Consider the following 19663-nt stretch of genomic DNA (forward strand, 5'->3'; position numbering starts at 1 on the left):
TTATTTTCCTAAGTTAAAATGATAAATGTGTCCTCTGGGCTTTATGCTGATTGAAAACAGCATGTTTGCAAGCAGTTACCATTGATGAGAAATATCAGAAAATGTGCAAAATAAATAAACTGAGATCATCAGATGCACAATGTAGGCTAGTAAAATATATATAACTACACTATTTAAAATGCTAAGGCTGTAAGTTTATAGTATTAAGATAGACCACAAATTCACAATTTTCCACATTAATATAAACTAATACATACTAATATATAGTGCTTTTAGGAGTAGGCTACACATGTATAGTATCCATAATATGGCTTAAATTCAACAGGAAAATTAGCTTGCAGTAACAAATATTTGCATTAACAATCTTTCTCAAGATTGTTAAAGCTTCAGTAAATGGGTTCATATCTCATAAATAGGCCTACATATCTCTCATAAATACAAATTGGACAAGAGTGTTATTTTATTTTCTAATCTGTTCATTGATAAATAAAAAAACTTTCATCTGTAGCGGTTTTGAATTACTCAAATTATTCTGCTGCACTCCGATTTGACCAAAAAATGAAAGCTGCAAATAATATGGAGTTAATAGTGTCTGCAAATATTTGATCATGCGTGTAACCTGAGAAAACAACACTTCCTTCCTGATCCCATGCCTTCTCTGTGATTGATTCTTTGGAAGAGAGATATAAGCTTTCCTTGGAAATGGATTCTGAGTTATTGAATCATGTAGCAGACACGGACAGATGAAAGGGCAAATTTGTTGCTTGATATTTTAAAGCATTGCTTATTAGTTGTGTTGTATATAAAGAACTGTTATATAAAGAACTGTTCCTGCAGTGAAGGAGAAGCACAAAGCAAAGGTCAAAGTCGCAATGAAACACTGTAAAATGTCATTTTATTCCAGTATTTTGACATCTGAAATGTTTCGGGGTTTTTCCTTTTTAAGAAACATCCTAATGTGTTGATACAGAGATTATGTACAAGAACAATGGTATGATCCAGACATGCAATCCAGTTATGTCATACAAAAACATCTATACATACAGTACGCACTGCATAGGAGGCATCTCCTGTCTATTACTTTTGAATCAATACTTCTTTTTACAAACTGAACATTTTCTCAACATGAATGAGGACCAGAGCTGACAAGTGAGATTATTTCAAAGCTTTGCTAAAATGGAATTTGATTGTGAAAGGGGACAAAAAATAAAACGAGAATGGCTTTCATCAAAACAGCATACTGTCATCCTCCTCACAATCAACAGTGTAAATGTGCATACTCAGTATGAGCTGTCTACTCGTTTCCCACAATGCAATGTCTGTTATAAAACCCGTTTCAGTGTTAAATTTGTCAATTTAAGGTCTTATGGCAACGATTATCTCTGCTACAGTTCCGTCATTATTGTAGCATACCGAGTACTATAGCATATTAATAAAAAAGTAGCATGCAGTATGCAGTTTATACCTTGTACTAGGCAACCAGTTTCTGGAATCTTGCAAGTGACAACGTACATGGATGTGTATGAGTGACAGATGGCTAATTGGAAAGTCTTAGAAACAACCAAGTGTGAAACTGTCACTTTAAACTGATCTAACGTGGAATTCACAGATCTTATCTAATGGGTGTGAGTGAAAGTAAAATTAAATGAAAACATATTTTGTTAAGAAGAACTGTAGAAAACATTTTAGATTATTGGGTGAGATTGTGTCAAGGAAACTGAGGAATTGCTGTCATCAATCCAACACCAAGCTTTGGATCTGAATTAGAAGCAAGCTGCTAAGCTACTGTATATGGACTACTGTATATGAAACATTACTAATCGTTGCAAATTTAGGTCCCAAAACTCCTTTCCAGAAAGGTTGTCAACAGCTGCTCCTACTGCCAGGTGAGCATACAGAGATTTTGAAAGGCGTAAATCAATGAATCAATGACAGTCTCTTCAAAACATCAACAAGTTAACTTTCAACAGTACTTGAAGTGGTTATTCAGACATGACAGCAATAAGAGGCAAAAAATACCTGTAGTTTTCTAAAGGAAATATGGCAAATAGTCATGTATGGTAAAATATTGTAAACTGTTAGACCTTCGATATAGATAAACAAGCCTAAAATTTAAGTCACCATGAAATCAAATTCAACAAATCTTTTTTTTTAATGGAATACTGCAGTATTTATTCTTAAAGATTTATCCGTGCGCATCAGTATATTTTTTTTAAATCCATGTGCACATCCCCACCCTTGCAGCGACATCTCTTTTCTGATGACGTTTATTGGTGTGAGGGCGGTGCGGTGGATCTTTTATAGATAAGATTAATTATGTTACTAACCATGGAAATCTGACTTTAGATTTTTAAACTTATTAAAAATAAGTTCCAGATCTAACAATAAAACAAAAAAAATGTCATACTTCCTTTTCTTTAGGATGTAGCCACCAGACGAACTTTCGATATGATCTAACCTTCTAACAAACTTTTGACTCAATGTAACCTTGGTCGAATGGAACTTTGAAAATGGACTCAATGTCCTGTTTATTTTGACAGTATTGTGAAATGATTGACTGAAATATGAACCCCTTACAATGTTTTTTATATTTTGCTGATGTCACTTACAAAGGGTAATGAAAGGGGGGGGGGGGGTGCTTTAAACAATTTAACCAATAATATTGATAGAGCGTGACATGTTAGTCATGATGATTCTATTTGGATGTGTCTGGCTTTACCCTATAAAGCCTGTTGTATTCTTCTGTTGGGCCGAGATTCTCTGAGTATTGCTCGAGAACTCCCGGCCGTTTGAATAAACCATCTGAGGGACATTTACTGAAGTCTGTCTCTTTTGTTATTTATGCTGCGCAGCAAAGAAGTTAGGATAAGAGACTCAGCCAGTTGTCGACGGAAGACGCAAAGAGCTAGAGTATAAGAGTTATTAAGTGTCGATTTGTAGACGCTCTGTGTCGATCAGTAGACGCAACAGATTTATTTATTAAGTGTCGATTTGTAGACGCTAGATAGTCAGATTTAGGGAAAAATCCATTACAGCGGGACAACCTGAGATCAATCACATGATCACAGCAATAACAACTACAACCATCCAATCAATTCCTAATGGACAAAATCAAGTCCCGCCCTACATTTTTTCTTGTTCGGTAAAGCGTTACAGCTAATGATACAGCTAATGGCCAGGTAGTGAGCAGAAAAGGCTAAAAAAAGGCAAATGTTTAATGACAGTACTTACATGCCCACCATAAATCTGTTTACTACGAGAAAGCAGGCTAAGACATGAAGGTTGGCGTTTACATGCTCTGTATTAGCGGCCATTTTCTTACTTTCATATAAATGTAATGAGAATGTGGATTATGCAGTCATGTAAATGTTTTTGTTTCTCATGTTCATGTTCTTATGTTTTTTTAATTTTTTTATGAGTGCACAAAAAACATCACAATTCAAGTAACATAAAAATGACTGATGCGTAAGTAATGTGATGAAACTGGGCATGTAAATGTGAACTTTCTTTGAATGTCCTTGCTGAATGTTTCTTTCTCATCTGACCATAATTAGCTTTCTCACAATAAATGGCTTCCTGGTGTGCATGTAAACGCAGAAATGGAAACTAAAAGTGCAAAAACCTTTCAAGATGGTGACCTCCAAAACCTCCAATTTCCTCAAGACGTTTTGAATGTTATTGCAGATTTTTGGGCAATAGTGAATGTTTTTCAGAGGTTGATAAAGAAGTATACAGAACTCAAAGAAATAAATAAAACATACAAAAGTACATAACGGTAAATAAATAAATTCCTCGATAAAACAAATTAAAATTATTTGTACATACTAAAATTTCTAAACCGCTTCAGTTTACGGACGAACTGCAGCACATCAAATGCTTTACAACTTGATTACATTTTAGATTTGTTTATCTATGAGACATTATTTTTTAAATCAAGCCTTTAGTTGATTGTAAATTTAAATCCATACAATCAAGTGTGTATCAATAATAAATGGACTGTTTCTACTCTATGTGATTATAATTAGGTGTTGCTATATTTAAAACTGGCCTATTTTTAGTGCTGAACTTATTCATACCTGCACAACAAACAATAAAAATTCGAGTGCACAATGCAATTACACTGGCACGTGCAAAACATTCAGATATTCTGTTGTGAATTCCTCACGCAGGCTGTTCACCAGAACTGAAGCAATAAATAAAACCTGTGGGAAAACCAGTCATAATTAAGAAATGTTTTTTGCAAGTATGTGAAAGAACATACACAAGCCTTTGTCTTGTGTGTACATGGACAGTGTCTTCATGTTCCAAACAAAACAGTCCAGGCATGCGGAAAGAAATGTATACTTTCTAATGTGCTTCCAATGACTCACCTGACTGCAGTAAATTATCAATTATGACAGCCATGATCGCTTTTTTATGGCAACATCTTTGTCGGTCCTTTCCAGGTGCCGTCATTGTTGTTCTGATTGTGATTGCATGCACATCAATACATGTCTCTCCCTTACTTATTTCCTCAGACAGACAGGAAACAACAGACAGAATGTAACTAGATGACTGACAGCTCTTAGTGACTTCATACAGGAGAGGGCTGGAGTGGCACTGAAATAACACCTTCCCTCTAGTCCAGAATCAGCCAGAAATCTGCATACTTTTCTCCTGTCCTCGCCCATTGTTGGGCTCACCGGTCCAAGAGAAGAGCAAACACGAGAGAGATGAGAAGGAGATACAAAAGAAAGGAGACTGAGGTGTCCAGCATTAAGACGGCATAGCCAGTCGTGGACTAGAAACAGATATTTCCCCTCAGAATGAAATGTGTGGCTTTAAAGTACAATTTCCCTCCAATAGGGCACAATATTGGAGCTTTAAACTGTCTAGTCCCCTCCATAGAGGCTTATAAGAGGTAGGGGGAAGCCGGCCTGTTCACCACAGTTGATTTAGGGTGAAGGGTCATGACCTCCACATAATAGGTCAAAGATCAGCACTGAGAGTGAGGAGTGAGGATGAGGTGGTAAGGCAGGGTATAGGGATGCTAAGTGGACATCCCATGATCCAGCGATGCTACATGGTTGAAAGTTGGTTGGGCTTTGATGATGGAAGATCCAGCAGTGCCTGTACAGTGACACCAACTTTCACCAGACCTCGCTCCTCCAGGATGTGATGTGGCAAACACAACTTGTCCTGTTCATGAACACACAAGCAAATGTAAGCATAAATATAGATCAATAATATCAATACGATAAATGGCCTATATTATAAATCTGTACTACCTTGTTAAAAATGATGACACAGTAAAACAAAAATACAACATATTTTTATATAACACAACATTATAATGTACACTACTGTTCAAAAGTTTGGGGCTGAATTTCAAAGCTAAATTTTCAGGAGTCATAACTCCAGTCTTCAGGGCCACATGACCCTTAAATTTGATGATTTGCTGCTCAAGAAACATTTCTTATTATTATCCATGTCAAAACCAGTTGTGCTGCCAAATATTATTGTGGAAACCATGATACGTTTTTTTTTTTTTTAAGATTCAGCATTTATTTGAAACAGAAACCTTTACAATATAAATAGCTTTACTCTCACTTTTGGTAAATGTAATGTGTCCTTGCTGAATAAAAGTATTAATTTCTAAAAAATCTTACTGACCTTAAACCTTTGAATATATAGTGTATGACATATGGATAAACATTCAACTTAAAATGTTTTTGCAGGAATGCACATGTGTTGACCATAAAATTTAAATGGTATTTTTTATTTTACTATTTTATTCATTTATTGTGAATTATTTCCTCCGGGACTTTTATTTTGAAATAGCGCCATTGCGGATATGTTGTGACATGTTCAGAGTGCAACAGTGAAAGCAAAACATCGCAGCTTAGCTTACGAATGCGATCTTCAAACAGTTAAGCCTTGGAAAACATTTGACTGTAAGTGATTAACAAGTTTATTCTGCTATAGTTAAGTTATGATTGTTGAATGTAATAAGTGATTGAACTAGGACAATATTGAAACGAACTTTGTAGAGAATATTTGAAATGAGAGTAAACAGTTGACTGTTATCTAACAGTATTATTGTATTTGTTTTCCTGTAATATATACATTATTTTTTGTATTTCAGTTTTACAGTAAAGAATAACCAAGAAAAGTTACGCCTTGGCACTTTATTCCAAAATGTTCACTATCTGTCTAATGGAGCACAGTGACGTTCTATGAGGGCAGAATAGTAAAAAGTCAAATCTCACAGCGGGCTAAGCTTAACAAGGTTGCATGAACAGCTCATGATACTGCGGTCTTCCAAGAGACTTCCTCATCTTGAAGATAAGGTGCAACTCAAAATGGATCAACAACAAGGAGCAAACTACCAACCAACTGAGGAAGAGGAGCACACAAGGAAATCCACTGAGCCTCTTCAGCAGATGGAAACACGATCACGATCATCCAGGTCATCATTATCAAAGAGGTCCAGCACAAGCTCAGCAGCCATGAGAGCCAAAGCAAAAGCGGTTGCAGCACGAGCTCAAATTGCATATGCAGAGAAAGAGGCACTTATGATCAAACAAAAAGCAGAACTTGAAGCAAGTTTGATGAAGCAAAAAGCAGATTTGGATGCCAGTCTACACATCCTACAGGTTGAACGTGCAGCAGCAGTCGCTTCAGCTGAAGCAGCAGCATATGAGGAAGAAGAATGTGAAAGTGGCAAATTCAATGTAAAATCAGTTCCTGACCTGCAGCCAGTCAATGTTGCTCAGCGTACCTGTGAGTATGTACAACAGCACTCACGAGAATCCTTCACAGAACTTCCACTTGATGAGTCATTAGGAACCAAATTTAAGCCTCCATTACCTCCAGCTACAGCAAAAATTGACCATAAATTGCTGGCGCCTCATAATGCAGATGTAGACAATCTGTGTTTTACAAATCAAAAGATTGGTTCTGTAAAAAAAGAGGCAAAAAATGAGAATGATGTGAAACGAACATCACTGAATCCTTCACATTATGTACCAGAGACACAAGTTTCATCAGATCTAACCAAATATCTGATCAGACGTGAAATGGTCAGTTCTGGTCTTCTCAAATTTGATGACTGCCCAGAGAACTACTGGGCGTGGAAAGCCTCTTTTGTCAATTCAACTAGAGAACTGAATCTAACAGCCAGAGAGGAGTTGGATTTGATGGTAAAATGGCTAGGAAAAGACTCCTCTGAACAGGTCAAAAGAATAAGATCTGTGCATGCTCTTAATGCAATAGCAGCAATCAGTATGGCTTGGCAGCGTTTAGAGGAGTGCTATGGAGCACCTGAAGTGATTGAGAACGCACTTCTAAAGAAAATTGAGAATCTACCAAAACTGTCAAACAAAGACAACCACAAATTGAGAGAGTTAGGAGATATCCTTCTCGAACTGGAATGTGCTAAAGCTGACGGGTATCTTCCAGGCCTTGCTTATCTCGACACTCCACGTGGGGTTAATCCAATAGTAGAAAAATTGCCCATAAGCCTTCAAGACAAATGGATTGTCCAGGGGTCCAAATACAAGGAGGATTATGAGGTAGCATTCCCACCCTTTGCCTTTTTCTCAAAGTTTGTGAGAAATCAAGCTAAAATAAGGAATGACCCCAGTTTTTCATTCTACACTTCTGGTAATCAATCAACATCAAGCAGAGTCGAACCTAACAAATTCAGTGGAAGGAGTTCTGTAACTGTACATCGAACAGAGGTGTCATCACAGACGTATGACCTAAAGTCTAAACAGTATCAGAAACGAACTGAAAGTCCAGATAGGCTTTGTCCTATTCATCGCAAGCCTCATCCACTCAAAAAGTGTAGGACCTTTAGAGAGAGACCAATAGAGGAGCGTATATCTTTTCTAAAAGAAAATCGTATCTGCTTCAGATGCTGTGACTCTACGAAGCATATTGCAAAAAATTGCAAAGCACCTGTCAAATGCTCTGACTGTAACAGCGAGAGACATGTTTCTGCTCTGCACTCAGATTCACCATTTCTAACATCAGATAAGCCTGTCAAGGAGAAAGAGCAATGCGGGGAGCAGACTGATATCTCACCTACCTCGGTTACTTCAAAATGCACAGAGATATGTGGTGAGTCCGATCATGCAAGATCATGTTCTAAAATTTGTCTGGTGACAGTGTATCCTGCTGGCAAAAGAGAGAAAGCGGTCAGGGTATATGCGGTCTTGGATGAACAAAGTAACAGATCTTTAGCCAAGACAGAGTTTTTCAATCTTTTCGAGATCAAAGCAAGCTTCGCACCTTACACTATTAAGACATGTGCTGGGGTAAATCAGACTTCTGGACGGAGAGCCACCAACTTTATGGTAGAATCTATAGATGGACTGACAAAACTCTCATTACCAACCTTGATCGAGTGTGATATGCTGCCAGATGACAGGACAGAGATTCCCTCTCCAGATGTTGCACAGCATTATCCTCATCTACGGCCAGTTCTAAATCAAATCCCGTTTGTTGATCCTGATGCTCCTATCCTTTTACTTTTAGGAAGGGATATTCTGAGGGTGCACAAAGTTAGAGAGCAGATAAATGGACCCAATGATGCTCCATATGCTCAGCGACTGGATCTTGGATGGGTGATCGTTGGGGAAGTTTGCCTGGGAACAGCACATCGACCTTTGAGTGTAAATGTCTATCGAACACATGTGCATAGTAATGGCCGCACATCATATCTCTCCCCTTGCCCAAAACAGATTCAAGTGAAGGAATGTATTGGTGAGATACCAAAGCAGCTTATCATGTCATCAGAATATGATGTAAGATCAGGTGCAAGGAAAATGACTGATAACCAGGGTTGTGCAGTGTTCCAAAGAACACCAGATGACGACAAGCTTGGGCTGTCTGTGGAGGATAAAGCTTTTTTAGAAATCATGGACAGAGATGTCTTCCAGGATTCTGCAAACAGCTGGGTCGCACCATTACCCTTTCGCTCCCCAAGGTCTCGTTTGCCAAATAATAGAGATCAGGCAATGAAACGCCTCATGTCACTTCGCAAAACTCTGGATAAAAAACCTGAGATGAAACGTCAGTTCATTGAATTCATGCAAAAGCTTTTTGACAATGACCATGCAGAGCATGCCCCTCCTGTGGATAAAGAAGAGGAGAGTTGGTACCTTCCCATGTTTGGTGTGTACCACCCACAAAAACCTGACCAAATCAGGGTTGTGTTTGACTCAAGTGCAGAATTTGAAGGAATGTCACTTAACAAGGTGTTACTCAGTGGACCTGATTTAAACAATACACTCCTTGGAGTTCTCATGAGGTTCCGAAAAGAGAGCATTGCAGTGACAGCGGATGTGCAGCAGATGTTTTATTGTTTTGTAGTACGTGAAGACCACAGAGATTATTTAAGGTTTTTGTGGTATGAGGATAACGACCTAGATAAAAGGGTAACTGAGTACAGGATGAAAGTCCATGTATTTGGAAACAGTCCTTCACCTGCTGTGGCAATTTACTGCATGAGACGAGCTGCTCTTCAGGGAGAAAATGAGTATGGCTTCGATGCCAAGCACTTTGTTGTGAGAAATTTTTATGTTGATGATGGGCTGACTTCAGTCTCCACTTCTGAGGAAGCCGTTAACCTCTTCAAAAACACACAAAAAATGCTTGCAGAGTCAAATCTTAGATTACACAAAATCGCATCCAACAGCAAAACCGTCATGGAAGCATTTCCCAAAGAGGATCATGCCAAAGACTTGAAGGACTTAGACCTAGGAGTTGATAATTTGCCTGTTCAACACAGCCTGGGTCTCTCTTGGAACCTAGAGACTGACAGCTTTAACTTTCAAGTGAATCAAGAGGAGAAGCCATTTACAAGAAGGGGCATTCTATCCACAGTGAATAGCCTATTCGACCCCCTTGGATTTCTGGCTCCTGTCGTAGTGCGAGGAAAAGCTTTACTCAGAGAACTTTCATCTGAACAAAACGACTGGGACGCACCTCTTTCAAAAGAAAGACAAGGAGAGTGGAATGAATGGAGAAATTCTCTAATGACATTGGAACATTTGCAGATTAAGAGACCGTATGTACCTGTTCCACTGTCTGCCGTACAAAGAAAAGAACTGTGCCTCTTCTCAGATGCATCCACAGTTGCAATAGGAGCAGTAGCTTACCTTAGGGTAGTTGATGCTGATAACCTATGCCAAGTTGGGTTTGTCATGGGGAAAGCAAAGTTAGCCCCTCGTCCAGCTCACACCATACCTCGTTTAGAATTATGTGCAGCTGTACTAGCAGTGGAAATGTATGAAACGATCAGGGATGAGATTGATGAAGAAATAGACTCAGTTCGGTTCTTCACAGACAGTAGGGTAGTCTTAGGATATATCCATAATGTCACCAAGAGATTTTATTTATACGTAGCCAATCGGGTAACTCGAATAAGGAAATCAACACATCCTGATCAGTGGTTTTATGTGAATACCAACAACAACCCAGCAGACCTTGCCACTAGAGCTGTGTCAGCGGAACGCTTACAGTACACATGTTGGCTTTCTGGGCCACAATTTCTACTTCAGAGTAAGGCTCAAGAATTGACTGAGACCTTTGAATTGGTGGAACCTGATGCTGAAATTCGACCAGACGTTTCAGTCCTTGCAACCAAGATTTCTGCAGCTCAGCTAACCTCTCACAGATTTGAGAGGTTCTCCAGCTGGGGAGTTCTTTGTAAGTCAATAGCTCGACTAATTCATGTTGCAAGATCCTATTGTGGAAAAACAGATGACACGCATTGCAAAGGTTGGCATCACTGCACCAAATCTTGCAGCATAAGTGAGTTGACACAAGCCAAGAATACAATCATACGCTGTGTGCAACATGAAACATTTAAGGAAGAGTTTGAGTGCCTTAAAAACGGGGTGGTCCTTGCAAAACGAAGCCTCCTTAAAAAACTAAATCCAGTAATTGATGAGGATGGTTTGCTGAGAGTTGGCGGTCGTGTATCTTCTTCAGACCTGTCTCAAAGAGAAAAGCATCCTCTCATTATTCCTCACAAGCACCATGTTGCCATCCTCCTGGTAAGACACTATCATAACCAGGTAGCACACCAGGGTCGCCATTTTACTGATGGAGCCATCAGAGCAGCTGGATTTTGGATAATAGGGAGCAAACGTCTCGTTTCTAACAATATTCACAACTGTGTTATCTGCCGCAAGCTTAGAGGGAAATTGCAGATTCAAAGAATGGCAGACTTGCCTGCAGACAGGCTGTCTTCAGAACCACCTTTTACTAACGTGGGCATTGATGTGTTTGGCCCATGGAGTGTAGTCACACGGCGTACAAGAGGTGGCAGTGCGGATTCAAAACGTTGGGCAGTGATCTTCGTATGCATGTCTGTCAGAGCCGTGCATATTGAACTAATTGAATCTATGTCGACGGCAAGTTTCATCAATGCATTGCGACGATTTTTCTCCATCCGTGGTCCAGCAAAACTACTTCGCTCTGATAGAGGTACAAATTTTGTTGGTGCCTGCAAAGAGTTGAAAATAAATGTGAACGACACAGAGGTAAACCATTATCTTAAAGATAAAGGATGTATATGGATTTTCAATCCACCCCATGCTTCCCACATGGGAGGATCTTGGGAGAGACTCATTGGAGTTGCAAGACGAATTCTGGATGGTATGCTGATTCAAAAACCCACACGTCTCACACATGAGGTTTTGGCAACTCTAATGGCGGAAGTTATGGCAATTGTAAATGCCAGGCCTTTGGTACCAGTGTCTACGGACCCAGAAGCACCTGAAATACTCACTCCAGCATTGCTGTTGACACAGAAAAGGGATGCAGTTTCAGCTCCTGAGGGAAATTTTGATACAGCTAATCTTCATTTGAATCAATGGAAACAAGTGCAGTGTCTTGCTGATACTTTTTGGAAAAGATGGCGAAGTGAGTACTTGTCGACACTGCAGAATCGAAAAAAGTGGCTTGATGAAAGACCAAATGTGAATATTGGTGACGTTGTACTTTTGAAAGAAAGTCAGGCACCAAGGAACAACTGGCCTGTTGGACTTGTTGTAAAAACCTTTCCAAGTGCAGACAAAATGGTTCGAAAAGTGGAAGTGAAAATTGTTGACCAAGGAACCACTAAATTCTTTCTGAGACCAATCTCAGAAATAGTTGTCCTCTTCTCTCAGAAACTATAGAGACATTTATCAAAGACTCTTAAAGTAAAACAACTTTTTGATAATTGATAAGTAGTGGCATAATTTCATTATACCATGCGGGGAGTGTGTTGACCATAAAATTTAAATGGTATTTTTTATTTTACTATTTTATTCATTTATTGTGAATTATTTCCTCCGGGACTTTTATTTTGAAATAGCGCCATTGCGGATATGTTGTGACATGTTCAGAGTGCAACAGTGAAAGCAAAACATCGCAGCTTAGCTTACGAATGCGATCTTCAAACAGTTAAGCCTTGGAAAACATTTGACTGTAAGTGATTAACAAGTTTATTCTGCTATAGTTAAGTTATGATTGTTGAATGTAATAAGTGATTGAACTAGGACAATATTGAAACGAACTTTGTAGAGAATATTTGAAATGAGAGTAAACAGTTGACTGTTATCTAACAGTATTATTGTATTTGTTTTCCTGTAATATATACATTATTTTTTGTATTTCAGTTTTACAGTAAAGAATAACCAAGAAAAGTTACGCCTTGGCACTTTATTCCAAAATGTTCACTATCTGTCTAATGGAGCACAGTGACGTTCTATGAGGGCAGAATAGCACAACTTCTTCAACATGTTCACATCTATCAATATCCCTTTAAGTAAAAACTAGATTATGTTGTAATTTTAAAATATGTAGAATCAATTAAATATTCGATATCAAATTATAAAAAACCAAAAAATAAAATAAAAAAACCCCCGCAGAAATCGGATGAAAACAGATACATCATGCAATCATACCTGTGTCACTCCAAGCTTCTTACAAGCATCCAAGAAATTCTCAACATTCCGCCGACACTTGGCCATACTCAGCTTTGGCTATTAAAGACACACAGACAATGTCCTTTATAAAAACCTTCAGAGAGTAGAGTATCTAGCACTAAACAGTAGGGCTGGGTATTGACACAAATTTCACAATTCGATTCGATTTCGATTCACAAGCTTGCAATTCGATTCGATTTCGATTACGATTCGATTCGATTCAATATCGATTATTTTGGATGTCAGGTAAATTTAAATGGTGGCTGTCATAAAAAACTTTCCAGATTTATTCAAACATGCATTAAATATTGAAGAACATTAAAAATGATAATGAATATGTAATATGGTGCATATATTTGAGAAAATGCTCCTCTCTAGAGTTAATTTTTCTAGCTGACTAACGAGTTTATGGTCACATATGTTTTTTCTGAGGTAAATGTGACGTTACATGACATTGTTTACTAACGTCTTTCCACGGTTGAAACACTGACTGAGCGATTCCATGTGACATGATACGGACTTCGATAAGTTGTACTCTATCTTTTAACACACTTTCAGGTGCTCATTCATGTTTATTTCGCGCTGTAACTGGTGTTATTAAGGCGGAAGAGAAGATCATGTGCGCTCCGCGTTGCTGCTTCTCTTGAGCTGAGCTGCGCCAGTCGCCAGAGCGATCTCACGCCACAGCGCCAAAACGGTATTTATGTTTTTGAATTTCGTAAGAAAATGGACGTAATTTGAAATCTGATACTTTGTTTCATATCAATAATAACAAAGCACAAAGATTATTGCGATTTATTGGATGGGATGCTCGCAACAATGTTCCATTCATTCATCAACTGAAAACAGGATGACTAATCGATTCTTGGGATTTAAGAATCGATATCGTTTCGTAAAAATGAGAATCGATTAAAATCGAGAAATCGATATTTTTTACCCAGCCCTACTAAACAGATCCACACAACATCAAACAATTTATGTGCTTGTTTTGAATGCTAAACAAAGGTGCAGAAAATCTCATTTGAACCCAGAAATACTCTAAGACATTTCATTAATTATTATCAGAAAAGGAGATCCAAGAAAGTCTGAATGAAACATTCAGTGGGACTTACCACCGCAGGGGAGGGCACATGAATACTGGCCACGGAACGAGGACGAATGTGATTGGCCAGATGGCATAAAACAACACCATCCATCAGCGCAGCACCCACATCATCTGGCAACAAAACCTTCAACCTAGACTCGAGGTTCTGCAAAAAAAAAAAAAAAAACATCCTCATTTGATTCCAAACTAGATGTACCGCATGGCGGTACAAAATATGACCGCCGCTCAGGCCTGCACTGGCTTTCCACAAAAAGAAATGACGTGGAGCAATTTGGCTGTATTGCGTGTTTATGTATATACCTAAAAAAAGTAGTAGTATGTGCATGTCTGTCTGTGTATGTGTGTGTGTTTGTGTATGTCTGTGTGTGTGTGTGTGTGTCTGTGCGTGTATGTATGCGTGCGTACATGTGTGTGCGCGTGTGTGTTTGTGTGTGTGTCTGTGCATGTGGATTTGTATGTGTGTGTGTATGGGTGTGTGTCTGTGCGTGTGGATGTCAGTGTGTGTGCATGCTTGCGTTTGTTTGTATTCCTGCATGTGTGTGTGTGACAGTTAGGGTTGCCAACTTCAGAAAAGGAAAATGCGGGACAATCGTGGTTATTTATAGGAAAATGAGGGACACTCAAAATATTTGTACTGTATCACACAGTGTACGTCATTTCAGTGTCTGCAGTTAAGTTTGTGTTTAAAAGGTTATCAGACATAAACACATTTGTATTGCTTAACCTATTTATGTATTTAATTCTAAAAATAATTTTAATGTCATACATGAAAAAAGTCACATTACAAACAAACCATAGTTCAAAATAACAGCATTTATCTAAAATAGAAAGCTTTTTTAACATTATACACTAGGCTTACAGTTCAAAAGTTTGGGGTTAGTAAGATTATTTTTTGGGGAAAAAAATAAAGAAAGTAATTGCCTACTTTTATTCAGCAAGGATGCATTACATTAATCAAAAGTGACAGTTAAGATAATGTTACAAAAGCTTTCTATGTACTTTCTAAAAGCTTTAAAACATTAATAATAATTAGAAATGTTTTTTTGAGCATATTATTCCCTCAGGTAGATTACATGTTTTCTTGCGTGGCTGGATGTTAGACTCATGAACAATAATCACGTTGTTTGCATTCGCCAAAATTGATTAGCCGAAATCAAAACGTGGACAGTGAAAGGAAATTACCGTTAGCGCGAGACGAGTCCGGCTTGAAGCGGAAGCGACCAGACGGCAGAGGATGTTCGCAAATCAAACAATAGCCGCTTTCCGACCGGAGGAACCTTTTCACAGTTCCTAGAACTATTGGCTAAAGTACCCGGATGTCGGCGTGTTCGCACTGCAGGAACTAGGAACGATTTTAGTTCTAGGAACTCCATTTGGAGGAACTAATTTAGGTCCTACTTCAGAGTAGGGTCTAAACCAGCACTATAGATGGGTTTCCGTTTCTCGAATTACCCATTATCCTCTGCGGCGCGCCGCCATGTTGTGTGTCAAAGCTGTCAGTAAGCCACTGGGAGACATGGCTCATTCACTGTGCTGCATTAATAGAAAGCCAGTTAATATAAAGTATTTTTGACTCTTTTGTGTTGAGATAACGATGACAAATTCCTCCAAACTTGGCAACAAGGGGAAGGTTATTTACAGGAACACATTAGACGATGTTTGCAAGGCAAGATATAATGAGAAATTGAGTTATATCGATGGAAAGGATCCTTACACAATGTCGAAAGAGGACTGGTTATGTAGGCTAATCCTGCGGCGTACCCCGATATTCAGGAAAATCATCCTAAACCAGCAACCCTTCGCTCAACACCACCATCTACAGGCTGATGAGTGTACAGTCACTAAATGTGCACATAAATGAATTTATTTTATACCCCCCCATGGATGAAATTCTACGAAACATAGCATACCCCCAGAGGATGTCAAGTTAATCATACACATGAAATATGGTGCAGTTCTGAACATCTCAACTGAAGATAGGGGTGATTAAAGCAGAATAATATTGCATTTTCATTTTTTATGGGAGGGGCGCAAATCACAAATGAGTTATTATGGGCTAGGTTGATGTGGGCCCTTAAACATTTCTTCATCCTCGGTGCCACGGTTCAGGTAGTTATTTAGGAAAAACTGCATTTTTTGGGTTTGGGGGGGCCCAGCGCGGGGGGGGAGTGGCCCCCGGGGACCAAACGAAATTTTTCCGTAAAAGTCTAGTGGGGCTACATGCCCACCAAATTTCATGTTCCCCGGTGTTTCGGTGTCCCTGGTATCGTTGACGAAAAATTCAGTAGATGACGAAAAAAAAAAAAAAAAAAAACTTTGACAATCCCTATATGACCGCTTTATGACCTCATAATAAGAGACAGGTATATCATATGAATGAACCAAGAATCATCCACGTGCTAAACCTCCATGCTCTGTTCAGTCATTCCGGCTATCACATTCGCTCTTCGCCACCAAGGACAGCACATAGCAAAAGAGGTGGAAGTTGGAGATGACCGGAAATCATTAGCAAAGACAAGCAAGCATTTCACTGCGTGTGTGTATCATAGACTGTAAAAAAAAGTGAATACACACACACACTACCGTTCAAAATATTTAGATCGATAAGATTTTGTAATGCTTTTAAAAGAAGTCTCTTCTGCTCACCAAGGCTGCATTTATTTGTTCCAAAATACAGCAGAAATATGGTGAAATATGTTTACAATTTAAAATAACTGTTTTCTATTTGAATACATTTTAAAGTGTAATTTATTCCTGTGATCAAAGCTGTATTTTCAGCATCATTAATCCAGTCTTCAGTGTCATATGATCCTTCAGAAATCATTCTTATATGCTGATTTGATGCTCAAGAAACATTTCTTATTATTTAGTGCTGTCAAAATGATTAATCGCCATTAATCACATCTAACATAAACGTTTTTTGTTTTTTTTTTCAAATCGATTTGACTATTCACTCTATTCGCTCTATTCTTATTATCAATGTTGACAACAGTAGTGTACATTTTTTTCCCCAGAATTCGTTGATGTATAGAAAGTAAAAAATAAAATAAAAAGCTTTTGTAATATTATACACTACTGTTCAAAAGCTTGGGGTCAGTAAGAATAATTTTTGAATTAATACTTTTTAATACTTTTATTCAGTAAGGATGCATTAAATAGATCAAAAGTGAAAGTAAAGACATATAGAATATATAATGATATATATATAATTTCCTTTATATATCCTATATAGTATAGTAAACCCTACACAATAAGGGACTGAGCTGCTCTAAACAGGCAGTCACTCAAATAGCACTCCACATGTGAAGCGCACATCAAAAAATGGTTTTACTCCAATGGTTTTACTCAGAATTAAATAGGAAACATTTGTTCCAGCCTGTCTAATTACATGATATGAATTACTGCCTGAAATTGATCATCCTTTTCTTACATCATGACCTAACAATTACAGTTTACACTTTGATGAGAGCTCCACAGAGACAAGTAGAAACATAAAGCAGATAGAAGACCGTCCAAAGAAAGCAAGAAATTAATTTTATGACAAGTGGATTTAAACTTTGACCAAATAAACCTCTAGGCTAAAATGAAAAACAGAACAATGTTTTTGAGTGTGTCACTTGGCTTACCTAGAGATATGAATCAAGCTTGATTTGACATCATGTTTGATTGGCATATTTTACAAAGTTAAAAAATATAGAGGAATGTTACAGAGGAATTCTGACCTGCCGCAGGAGTCTGATCTGCTCCATCTCCTCCCTGAGGTGCTCCATCTTTCTCCTCATGGTAAAGCTTGGGTCTGTGGAGCTTAAGTCTTGACGATTTCCACGGGAGAAGGCTGAGTAGTAAACACAGTCATTATCATCATGCTTCTCTTCATTTAAGCTTTCCTTTAACAACTAACCTGTCTGATCTTTGAGTCTGGTAAACCTTTAAATCTGCACACTGTGTAAACCTGGTCACTCAGTGTCTCCTGTCTGTTCATTAGCATTAGCTTATAACAGGGGAAGTTTAGAGGACTCCCATGGCTGCCCTTCAAAGATCAAGTTTGTTCATGCACATCTGACTAATCAGTAATGAAATTTACTGTCGAATAGCTCTATAATTCATATTTTTTAGCAATTTGCTGTTGCAGCCCTGGTTTAAACAAATAAATCTTTGATAACAAAAGACACTTTGAGTGGAAAAACAAAACATAAATGACCTCAGATGTAGACTTTACTGTTTCAAATGGTTTTCAGCTGTTTGTGGTATTTTTGTTCAAGCCATAACGTTATTTACATTACATTACATGGCCATTAAAAGGCCTAAACCACCACACTTCTCGATTTCTCCATATTTTCACAGCACTTGGTAAACCTATTTCGCATTGCTATAGTATGAGGCCTAATTTACACAAACAAAAAATATAGAGAAGCAAGTTTTGATTTGTTTTGTTGATGTCTTTATGCTGTATTATGCAGATGATAAACATATCAAAACAGGTGATTTATTGATTGTTCACATAGCAGCGCTACCTCTACAGCAGCTATTTGTGGGTCTCAGAGCACAAGATATCAAAAATATTACTGACTCAAATGATAAAAAGGGAAGCATTGAGACTGATAACAAGTGGTTTTGGTATTGTATGCTGCTCAATTGCCATTGTTTTCTGTGAGACAGGAAACACAAGCCTTCCTTGTGCTTTCCACTGAATTGCAAAGTCATGAAAAAAATACCACCTATTACTACAAACCTTGGTATCACTAAAGTTCAAGACCACAGTTCAAGATGATATCTTTCCAAAGAAATGCAGTTCTTGACCTCTAAATTCCCATTAAACAAGAATTTTTGAAATGATAGCGATCGTAAAACTTGAGTGCAGTCTCTAAATAAGATATCTGTGGGAAAACCACTGCTAATGTAGTAAAGAGCTTCAAAGACGATTTCAGACATGATGCTTGTTTGACTCAAGTGTAATTGCTAGAAACTGTTTTTTTGGTCTAACACATTAATACAGCTTTCATTGCTTACTTGCGCTGAAAAGCAAATGCTTTGCAAAGCTAACAAACACTGGCAATACCATTACCAAGATTAAAAACAAAAAGACAAATTATGAGAAATATGAAATAAAGGGCCTATTTACACCTGGTTACTGCATGCACGTGACGTGAACTCTGATGAACTTGCTTATAGTGTGGGAATTGATGATCGGATTTATATTCGTTTTGCAGAGATACATTAATGCGCTGAGCTATCTGATCAGTAAAAACGCATTAAGTGACAAGTGTAAATAGACACAAAGATTTACCTGATCTTGGTTTCAGGCCAAAAACAGTGAGAGTTGTGGTGAACTCATTAGACCGCATTCCCTCCTGCAACAACACAGACAGTGTCAAGCTGGAAAAAACTTCCGTATGTAAACATGGCAAACACTCCTGAAACAATCCTGAATTATGAAATGGATTCAGTTTCTTCTGACTGAGATGGTCAGTTTTACATTTTTTACACAGATGTTTCCTTCCTTCATGAATGTTATATTGCACTTTTATAGAGTCAGACAGGGGTACAAAACCAAGGTTTCCAATGAATTTCCAAAAAACTGCACTGACAAAAA

The 19663-nt window shown here is 38.1% G+C and overlaps 2 protein-coding genes across 8 annotated transcripts in view; one reads left to right on the forward strand and one right to left on the reverse strand.

The window, feature by feature from the left end:
- Positions 1 to 867: 867 nt before the first annotated feature.
- The window catches only part of lrch2 (leucine-rich repeats and calponin homology (CH) domain containing 2), a 106327-nt gene continuing 87531 nt past the window's right edge, over positions 868 to 19663 (reverse strand). For 6 of the 7 annotated variants that reach the window (XM_084114382.1, XM_084114380.1, XM_084114379.1 and 3 more), the window contains 5 exons: positions 19358 to 19421; positions 17793 to 17905; positions 14078 to 14215; positions 12945 to 13022; positions 3415 to 5178 (listed from right to left, as the gene is read on the reverse strand). In XM_084114382.1, the coding sequence (XP_083970508.1) occupies positions 5059 to 5178; positions 12945 to 13022; positions 14078 to 14215; positions 17793 to 17905; positions 19358 to 19421 (513 nt within the window). In that variant the 3' untranslated portion in view covers positions 3415 to 5058. Of the gene's footprint in view, positions 5179 to 12944; positions 13023 to 14077; positions 14216 to 17792; positions 17906 to 19357; positions 19422 to 19663 lie in introns of all 7 variants that reach the window. The other variant, XM_084114381.1, reaches the window with a different exon arrangement.
- On the forward strand, positions 5850 to 12755 carry LOC311083100 (uncharacterized protein). Its single transcript, XM_084114375.1, has 2 exons — positions 5850 to 5933; positions 6125 to 12755. Exon 2 carries the CDS (start codon positions 6285 to 6287, stop codon positions 12171 to 12173), a length of 5889 nt encoding a protein of 1962 aa, XP_083970501.1. The 5' UTR covers positions 5850 to 5933; positions 6125 to 6284; the 3' UTR covers positions 12174 to 12755.

Source organism: Abramis brama (assembly GCF_963993115.1).
Source record: "Abramis brama genome assembly, chromosome: 5".
Taxonomy (NCBI): domain Eukaryota; kingdom Metazoa; phylum Chordata; class Actinopteri; order Cypriniformes; family Leuciscidae; genus Abramis; species Abramis brama.